Source organism: Somniosus microcephalus, chromosome 21, assembly GCF_052327205.1.
Source record: "Somniosus microcephalus isolate GS21.2 chromosome 21, FLI_Smic_1.0, whole genome shotgun sequence".
Classification (NCBI taxonomy): domain Eukaryota; kingdom Metazoa; phylum Chordata; class Chondrichthyes; order Squaliformes; family Somniosidae; genus Somniosus; species Somniosus microcephalus.
In genome coordinates this window covers 50,650,909-50,661,376 of record NC_141007.1, presented here as the reverse complement: position 1 = coordinate 50,661,376, position 10,468 = coordinate 50,650,909, and the positions used below count along the sequence as shown (strand labels likewise).

Below are 10,468 nucleotides of genomic sequence, written 5' to 3'. Positions count from 1 at the left end.
CTACAGTAGGAGAAGGGACTACATTTCCTTCGCCATCACCAGAGAGAAGCAGGGCAAGTGTGCATGTGGCTTTGCCAGGGTAGCGGGATTCCCCATGGTGCAGGGTGCCATTGACTGCACCCATGTGGCTTTGCGGGCACCACATAACAATCTTGAGATCTTCCGTAACTGCAAAGGCTACCACTCACTTAATGTGCAAATGGCGTGCGAACACAGACAGCTAATTTTCAATGTCAATGCCCACTATGCTGGCAACAGCCATGATGCCTTCATCCTGCACCAGACTGCCAGCACTCTTCCAGCCACCACGTCAAGCTAGCGGCTGGCTGGTCGGAGATAAGGGCTATCCGCTCTCCACCTGGCTCATGACTCCCCTTCGCAACCCCAACACTCCTGCCCAGCACTCATATAATGAGAGCCATGCTGCCACCAGGCACATCATCGAGCAGACCATCGGCCTGCTGAGGCAATGGTTCCGCTGCCTTGACTGCTCGGGAGGAGCCCTCCAGTACTCGGCTGAGTGAATGTCCCATTTTGTGGTGGTGTGCTGCATGCTCCACAACTTGGCCATCATGAGGGCCCAGCCCTTGCCACCAGGGATTGCAGGATCACCTCAGTAGGAGGAAGAGGGAGAGGAGGAGGAGAATGATGATGAGGAAGATGAGGAGGAGGAGCGAGGGAGGAGGCAGCCACTCAATCGGCATTTCGGAAGAATGGTCCGTGACCACCTCATCAGACTGTGGTTTGATTGAATTAAACCCCAGATCCCCGTTGCTCACCACATCCCTATCATTCCACCCCTGTTGCAGGCCATATCACAGTGCAAAAATGAAATGAGAGACACCACAAAAGAATCCAAACTGAATTAATAAATTTATCAAAAATCAGTGAACACATATTTAGAACAAAAATATTAAGTATTCACCCTTGTGCAATCTCTTAGTACCTCTCGTTACTATGCCTTTGCCTACTCTAGTGCTCCTACGAAGTGTTGGCCCAGTGGCTGCAGCACGGCTGCTGGAAGGCTGCTGAGTGTCCGTGCAGGAGACTTCAGATGGCCTTGCAGGACGCCCTCGACCAGCTCTGGGTCTGGAAGGCCCGGCTGTAGACTGCACCACCTCAGCATGGGCGGCAGCAGTCTGGATGACAGGCAGTGACAAGGGCAATGCGGAGTGCCAGTGGTGGGAGCAGGAATGCTGTGATCCTGAGAGAGGACAGCAGGCTCCTGCTCCACTGACCCACTGCCACTCCCCTGGAGCAGCACTTCAGCATCCCGAGCAATCTGTTGGAGCACAGATTTTTGGCCTACTGCGACACCGTGAAAGCCCCGGTCGATGGTGGCAGGCCCAGTCATGATGGCAGCAGTCAGAGCTTGCGTGGCATCAAGCTGAGACTGCATGAGAGCAGTCTGAGATTGGATGCCACCAAGCATAGATTGCATTACAGCACTAAGAAGTTGCGTGGCTTCTGCCTGTGCTGCAGAGGAAGCTGCCAGATCGCCCATCACACGCGGCACCAAGTCTGGGTCGCCACGGTCTCTCTGGGAGTCTACCATCCTTTGCAGACTGGAAATGATGGGCCCCATGGTGTGCGCAGAGCCTTGTGCAATGTTTGAGGCGGACTCCTCCATGCTCCTTATCATTGCTGAGAGATTCTCTGGCACCCTTGTCATTGCACCTATCATCTCCGTGTGTATGGTGATCACCCTTCTTCTAAAGGCCTCCCCATCGAGGTCCTCATCTGAGTCCTGTGCAGCAGAACTCGCCCTCCGGGGAGCTGGCCCTCGAGCTAGCCTTTCCCCCTGGTCTTGCTGCAGCCCGCTCGTCCCCGGTGCATCACCCTGTGCGGATCCCGCTACTATACTAGCCTCTAAAGAACGCGTGGTGCCAGTATCTGAGCTGGCGCCTGCGGGTGAGACATGCAGTGACGCGGTGTGTTCTTCCTCCTCTTCTCCCGCCTCACTCTCAATGGTGTCCTCAGGGACAGACTGTTCAGCTGCTTGCTCATTATCTGAAAGCATAAAGGCACAAGAGTTGGGTTAAGGTGAGGGGAGGGGGGCAGGAAGGGAGAAATGCATGCATACAGCATGATTAGCTGGAAAGTGCAAAAGGCTTGTGGGGTGAGGGGGAAGTGGGATGTGAGAAGAAGGAGTAGGGATGAACATACCGTTGTTGTCCCCAAGGGGGTCAACATCGCCAGTGGCCACGGCACCCACCTTCTGATGCCCAATAATCTGCAGCACTCTATTTTCCAGCACAGACAGTGGTTGGGTGTTAGCTTATTCCCTGCCTGCACACTCCTGCTCCCTCCTGTTGTGAACCATTATGGCCTGCAAGAGAAAGGAAAGTGTGTGAGTGAATGTGGAGCAATGTGTTTGGGTGATGTGCCTGCCATAGTTGAATAGCTGTCATTGTGTGCAAGGTGTGAGACGTGGGTGTGAGTGTTGGTAGGTAGAGATTGTTGGTGGGTGAGTGCTGGGGAAGTGGTGCTTTGGGCAGTGTGTGAAGACTGGATCAGATGGTGGTATGTATCATTTGTTGAAGCATTCACTCACCCTGACCACCCGAGTGAGGTCATTAAATTTCTTCCTGCACTGTGTGTGGGTCCTGGGGACCACAGTGTTGCCCAAGACATGCTGCGCTACCTCCCTCCACATGGTGCAGACGACTTGCGGCGAGGGCCTCCTGCCACTTGCCGGGTAGAGCACTGCCCTCCATCTCTCCACAGCAAACACTGACGCCTCCACTGATTGATCGCAGAATCTGCGGGCTCTCTTCTTGGGGCCTGGATCTGCCACGAGTACAGCTGCTTCAGTCCTCCGGTTCCTTCTCCTTGTCCTGCTTCTGCTTGCTGAGGCAGCTGCACAGCCAGCAATGCTGAGAATTAGGTTCTGCAGCATCAATGAACCTCCCCTTTAAGAACTGAAAAAAGCCTGTGGCCATTATGACTTGCGATTAAACTGCACTTGATATTGGTCCACCCTTTGAGTGTAACGCCAATGAGCTTGGGCTTAAAGACTTGAATTAGGACTCCAATCATTTCTTTGAGCAGTGAGCACGAATTTTGCCTGCAGTCTAAAGCATTAGCGCCCGGCGCTAATTCTCCAACTTTTTAATGATACTGCCAATTCCTGGGCTATAATGAATTTCTAGCCCACAAGTGTTTGGTTCATAGCAGACTCAGTCTGCTTATTGAAATTGCCTGCCTGCTGAACGGCAACAGACAATTGAAATAACTGAGATTTTAACTTATGTGGATCAAACTGAATTAGAAAATTAGAAGTGATAGAATGCGTATGTTTTTGTTTCTTTGCTAGTCATAGTATTGTAGATGGCATAGAGGACAAATTGACTTTTTACTTTCCTTATTGTCCTGAAGAGATGTATTAAATAGAGAACGGGTAATGAATTGCAACAGGTTCTGAATTTAAAGCAAGAATTTTTTTTTAGAGTTACTCCCCAACAGCTGTGGATAAACATACTGCATCTTACGGCACTGAGACGTATAGATAAGAACAATACCAGGTGTGATCCCTCCTCTATGATAAGTTCTTGTCTCAGCTGTGATTGTCAGCATTGCAGGAAAGTTACAAGTGAGATTTATGATCAAAAAAGTAAGTCAAATTGTAAATATATGTATATTTTTAAGAGTGACCAAAATAGGTGGGATTTTTAAGCCAAAATGAGTGTCTCTCCAAATGAGGGAGTTTTGATAGACATGCACAGCCAAGGAGCCCACAAACAGTTACTGATACCTGAAGACTGGCATGGTATTAGAAGGCCAATGTTCCCCAAGAACCTAAGCTCAGCAGCAATTGCCACCTTCAGAAAAGATACAAGGAAAAAAAAGACGGAAATGTGTCGAGGGAAAAATCATGCATTTCTCATCTACAACATTGTATTTTATACCTTTGTTAGAAGTAATGAACGTGAACCATACAGACCAGGGTGATCCCAGGCTCGAAGCTTTGGCTGTGCTATTGACTGCTCTTAGCTGGGTCAGTGGTAAGGCCGCTACAATTAGCTTCAGTGCCCCTGGGTTAGGGGAGTGAAAAATCAGTCGGGGTTCCCATTTCAGTTTGGACTCAGCTAATCCTGCCCTTATGGTCAAACTGCTTACGGTCAGGAATCACACAGTAATAACGGCAACTTGGAAAAGTACTGGAGGCTGTCAGCATCTGTGGAACCGTAGCTCAGCATCACATCAATACCTCCGGGAGAGAAGAGAAGGGGAGAAAATTGACAGGAAAATAACAAAAGATTCAAAGTAAAATAGTTTAGATGGCTTATGGCAACAAGTTACATGGCTGGACCGAAGAGCATGAAACTATTTTTCGAAAAGAAGTAAGGGCAGAATATATTACAGTGCTAAATCATTGTGTAATAGAATGATCAGAAATTGATCTTCTAATGAACTATTGCAGGGAGTTACTGGAGAAATCAGCTGCGGAATTAACCTGTGCCAATATCACTGACTCATCCTTTCAGGTAGGGGGTTGTGCCCAGAGTCAGTTGTGGCTCAGTTCATAGCACTCTCGTCTCTGAGTCAGAAGGTTGTGATTTGAGGTCCCGCTACAGAGACTTCAGCACAAAAATCTCAGCTGACACTCCTTACAGTACTGAGGGAGTGCTGCACTATTGGAGGTGCCGTCTTTTAGAGGAGACGTCTGCTCTCTCAGGCGGACGTAAAAGAACCTGTTGCACTATTTCGAAGACGAGCAGGGGAGTTATCCCCGGTGTCCCTCAATCAACATCACTAAAACAGATTATCTGGTCATTATCACATTGCTGTTTGTGGGAGCTTGCTGTGCGCAAATTGGCTGCCGTGTTTCCTACATTGCAACAGTGACTACAATTCAAAATACTACATTGACTGTAAAGCACTTTGTTATGTCCTGAGGTTGTGAAAGGCGCTATATAAATGTAAGCCTTTCTATTTTATTTTGGTGCAGAAGGACCTAAGAAGGGCAAGAAAATAACTTATAACTGGGGAATATCATTAAAATGAAAAACAATCCTGAAGAGTTGTTTGGATTGCACTTATGATGGTGTCAAATGTGTTCTAGCGGAGCAATGAAAACATTAGGTCAGATGGAATAAAAATAGAAAATGCTGGAAATTCTCAGCAGGTCAGGCAGCATCTGTAGAGAGAGAAATAGAGTTAACGTTTCAGGTCCATGACTCACCTGAAGCGTTAATTCTGTTTCTCTACAGGTGCTGCCTGACCTGCTGACTATTTCCAGCATTTTCTGTTTTTATTTCAGATTTCCAGCATCTGCAGTATTTTGCTTCTGTATTATGTCAGATGGACCCTGACTGACGAGCTTTGAAACATAGTTTGAAAGGAATTAAAAATAAGAACAGAATAACAATTAACATCAACTCAGTTAATGTTTAATTTAGTGACTGTAACTAGTATAATTACAAAATATGCACTTTACAATTGTCAAATAAAGAAATGTAAACAAAACATGTTTCCGCACAAAACTTTACATTAATTTAGTTCATTCGAATGTCCCAGCACATGAATAATCTTCCCCTTTGTAAATTCAAATTGTAATCTCGTTGTGTTCTATTCTGTTTAACGGCAGCAAACCTTTCTCAGGAAATATATAATACAACTTACCAGCTTGAGGGTCTCCTCACTCCTCCACTCTACTGTTTAACAGGCAAAATATCCAAAGTTAGTAGTTTTGAGTAGTAAGCCTGGAAGACTAGTTTATAATGCAAAATCAGACAGCAACCTCTGGGACTACGCCTGGGGATGGGATAATCAGAATTTAATGGTTTTGATTAAATAATTAACATTATTATTTACAAGCCAAAGTAAGTTACCTTTTAATTACAATTCCGTAATCGCATTTATGGTCATTTAATGATTTCAAATAAAGCTGTTGGACTATAACCTGGTGTTGTGTGACTTCTTTCATTTAAAATAGATTGCGTTTTTTTTTGTTGCCCTGGCAACTGCTTCACGCCACCGCAGGGATTTCACTTAAATATATTTGTATGTATTTCCCTTTTGATCGGAAGGCTTGGTATTTGATGCGAGCCGACTGCGGCTCTACGAGCATTTAAAGGGGCAGGAATAACACTGGGACAGGATAGCCTGGAGTGGGACCGATCAGTGGCTCTACCGCCGATTTCTCGGGGAAGATTGCAAGAGGATGCCTCAGCAACCTTTAATACATCCAGACCGAAATAATTACAGGGAAAAAAATCGCACTTTTGGTGACCTACAGATTGTAAATTCAGGGTAAAAGGGATCTGGCAAAGGAATACCGAGGCACCCAAAACTTGTGTCTTGACACATTTACTACAACTAGGATTCATGCTGTTCAATCGAATGTTGTTTCGCAAATTGTTACAGAAGATACACTTTCGCTTTTAGTGAGAGTTTGACCGCATCTTGGGTAGCCTCTCCAGTTGTTGAACTCACTTTTGGAAATGTCATTGGAAGCTCTGTAAGATAGCAAGATCGAAGAGCCGGATGGAGTCTGGGTCATGGTCAAGTTGATAGCTGAAGAGAATCGGTCCCTGTAGCTTTTCTTCATCCTTTTTACAGACCTGTACAAGTTCCCTATGAAACAGTAGCAGAGAGGGTTGAGGCTGGAATTGGTGAGACCCAACCACTGGGCAAAAGATCTAACGTGAAGGATCCAGCCTTGGTGAGCATCATCTTGCTGAGCATTGGGCATATTAAAGTCGATCCAGATATCAATCACATACAAGGGCAGCCAAGACAAGGTAAAGAGAAGGACCAAAGCAACAACTATTTTGACAATCTTCTTGCGTGTCTTCAGCCTGGAGCTGTTCCCTACTAAATGTCTCTTGTTGCCCTCCTGAAAGCCGTCATGGCTGCTCCAAAGGCGCCGGGCAGTTAGAAAACAAATGATGAGGTTGAAGAGCACAGGGAAGCCGTACAGAGCGCAGAAGAGTAAGAAGTTGTAGCCTTGCCTTAGTTTGATATACGGCCAGCTTTCTGTGCACACTGGGATAGTCAACCTCCCGTTCAAAAGCACCAAGTTTTCGGTTCTATTCATAAAGATTAAAGGCATGCAGAGCCCGGAGGACACAACCCAGACGGCAATTATCATCCAAAAGATCCTTCTCCAGGTAAAGAAAGACCTGGCGTTGAGAGGGTTATGCACACTGTAGTAACGGTTGAGACTGATCACGGCAAGGCTGAAGACGCTGGCGGAGACTGCAACTGCCTGGACAAATGGGACAGCTCTGCACATAAAGTCTCCGAATACCCAAGCGTTGTAGACCTGGTGCCCAAGAGTCACGGGCATGCAGATACACACCACCATCATATCGCAGATAGCCAGGTTGACCAAGAGACTCCGGGTAGCTGTAGTTCCAGCCAGTCGGTTCCTTCTCTTCCTGGTGAGGACCCTCAAAGCCATGATGTTCCCCGCTAACCCAATGATGAAGGACAGAGAATAAATGACCTCCAGGACAATGGTTGTGGGCTCATAGCCTGAAAACAGCAGATTGATGTTTAAATGGATCGTCTCCCAAAAGCTCAGGTTGCTGTTGGGAGGGAATAAGGAGAAATTCCTGGGAAATCCTCCAAGTAATTCCAAACTGAACTGGGTTTCATTCATGTTCCCAGATTTCGTTCACTGAAGCACTGATTGGCAAAGTTTGTCGAGCTCACCTTTACCAAACACTGCCGTTCCCTTCCAGCTGTGAGACTAAGCCGAGTGCCTTACCCAGTCCTGCCTCCTGGACAACACGGACCCGGCTCCTCACACCGAGATCCAGGGAGAATGTCAAGCCTTCAACACGAACAGTAGCAAGCTCGTCACATCAAAGGGCTGGATTCCGACTGAGGGGGATCACCGAGACTTTCTGCTGATTGGCATGGTGCTGATCCAAAAGTTTCGATGAATACATGAACCTTTCTATGTCTTAGCAAAAGTATCAACAACAAAAAACATTCAGCAGCCTGATCGCGTCAAGCGAATGATGGAGCTGAGAAAACTTCCCCTCAGTTCCTCAGAGGCAAGCTGCCGGCTGTATCTGACAGATAGAACTGTTCCTCTGCAGTGACCAGACTCAGGAGTGAGGAGATGGTCTGAATCTCGCTGGAAGCAAGCGAAGTTCCTCTTAGTCTTGGGTAGGTGGCGATGGCGAACAAACAAAGAGTCCAACATCAACTCGCCCTCTAGACATCATTTCGCTCACTCATTTGGGTTTTTTAAAACATTCTTTTTCTTAATCATATCTGATTTTGTTTCCACCATTTTCACTGTTTTCATTTATGGTTACGACAATGGTACTGTGAGTTCAACTTGTGTTTGGAAATCTGTTTTACACTGGCGCGTTTCTGTCTGGAGATATCTGTAAATGTGATGGACAATAAAATCAATTCAAGATAATAAGGTTAACACAGTAGTACAATATCATGGTTATCACCGCCATACAGTCCCATAACTTCTGATTTTAGGATTAAACCCAATTAAAGCTGATAATTACTCTTAAAGATTTGTTTTGCCTCTCCCAGGAGGTCACAGGGCTCCTGGTGTCTGTGGAGTCTGGGCGGTCATGTTGCTTCGTTGCTGGTCTTTATCTATCCGTCTTTTTCCTATGTTTCTATTATTGCACCAGGTGAAAAATAAAAGCGAAGAAGGAATATCACAGATTAGGGTGATTACGTTCATTTATAACACTCCCTCCCATCCTGCACAATCACTGCAGTATCGTTTGTTCCTGAATTCATTTCAGTTCCATGGTTGGAAAATTCCACTCATGAAGTAATCAGGAATGAAGTCGTTTCCACTGCTTGTAGGTTCCAAAATAGAACATTCCAACCGTTTCCAAGTAACATCGTGGTGTTTATTCTTGTCGAATTACTTTCATGCCAATTTTGCAGCATGGCCAGGCCTCGAGTGCATGAGCTAATATACGGCCGCGCAACATAAATGCTGAGGCTGCAAGCTCAGACTGTCGTTCGTCACAATTAATGCATTCTACATTGTAATCACTGCACATTTTGCGTGAACTGAATTTAATCCACGTGAACAATGTTTACTTTCAGACTCGTTTGATCTACAGTCCCGAATGCAGCATTGCAACATCAGAGTCTAGATTTCCCAGGAAGGTTTCCTTATTCCCCCGCAACAGCAATCTGAGTTTTTGGGCTCTATATTTAGTGAAGACTCGCTGGCCTAGGAACAATTAGCGCCACAAAGTAGAAAATGACAGTCTGTTAACACTGAATGCACAGCTGCATTTCAACTTGCACCTGCAAAAAAACACCAGAATGCGACCTTACAGATTTAATCTCTAGTGGCACACACGCCGGCATGGACTGGTTGGGCCGAATGGCCTGTTCCTGTGCTGTATATCCTGTGTAATCCAATGTAATAAAGATCTGAGAGGGGGGTGGGGGAATCCACTACAATATTAGAGTGTGTTCGCAAGTAAATTCAGAATTTTACAATGGGCTCTTTGTATTGCAGGAAGCACTTACACTTCAGTACAGCTTGATCTAGACGGAAGTTTGGAGAAAATGAACAAAATGGTCCAGAATATAACGAACATTTCAGTGATGTTGCTTATTCTATTGATGTATATCAGGTAAAAGATACAAGGGAAAAAAATGACAAAACTGTCACTTGTGTGAAATTACCAAGTCCAGATCACTGCCATTAAATGAAAAAGTCACTAAGACAAAATCTATTTATTTAAAGACACCAATAAAAGACTGTGCACGGGCAATGGTTATTTATATTGCCCATTTGTAATTCGTGCTGGAATTGAAAAGTGTAGGGAAATATTGCTTTTATATTTCTTCCTCTTGTTCTCTGACACTTTACTGCTTTTAATCTGTCAAATTTATAGTTTACTTTACAATTCTTATAAAGTGGAATTACATAGAAACATAGAAGATAGGAGCAGGAGTAGGCCATTCGGCCCCTCGAGCCCACTCCACCATTCAGTGAGATCATGGCTGATCATCCAAATTCAGTACCCTATTCCTGCTTTCTCCCCATATCCCTTGATCCCTTTAGCCTCAAGAAATATATCCAACTCCTTCTTGAATATATTTAATGAATTGGCCTCAATTGCCCTGTGTGGCAGAGAATTCCACAGGTTCACCACTCTCTGGGTGAAGAAATTCCTCCACATCTCTGTCCTAAATGGCTTACCCCTTATCCTTAGACTGTGACCCCTGGTTCTGGACTCCACCACCATTGGGAACATCCTTCCTGCATCTAGTCTGTCTAGTCCTGTTAGAATTTTATAAGTTTCAGTGAGATCCCCTCTCATTCTTCTAAACTCTAGCGAATATAAGCTTAATCGACCCAATCTCTCCTCATACGTCATTCCTGCCATCCCAGGTATCAGTCTGGTGAATTTTTGCTGCACTCTCTCCATGGCAAGAACATCTTTCCTCAGATAAGGCGACCAAAACTGCACACAATACTCAAGGTGTGGTCTCACCAAGGCCCTGTACA

General features: G+C 45.6%; 1 protein-coding gene across 1 annotated transcript; it reads right to left on the bottom strand.

Annotated features, from left to right (window-relative positions):
* Nucleotides 1-5,397: 5,397 nt before the first annotated feature.
* On the bottom strand, nucleotides 5,398-8,349 carry LOC147102785 (QRFP-like peptide receptor). The gene has a single exon (XM_085964062.1). It carries the CDS (start codon nucleotides 7,607-7,609, stop codon nucleotides 6,338-6,340), a length of 1,272 nt encoding a protein of 423 aa, XP_085820188.1. The 5' UTR covers nucleotides 7,610-8,349; the 3' UTR covers nucleotides 5,398-6,337.
* Between the last annotated feature and the right edge of the window lie 2,119 nt (nucleotides 8,350-10,468).

What these genes read in the sequence shown, in the direction of transcription:
- LOC147102785 (XM_085964062.1), bottom strand. Translation starts at nt 7,609, where the DNA reads ATGAATGAAACCCAGTTCAGTTTGGAATTACTTGGAGGATTTCCCAGG.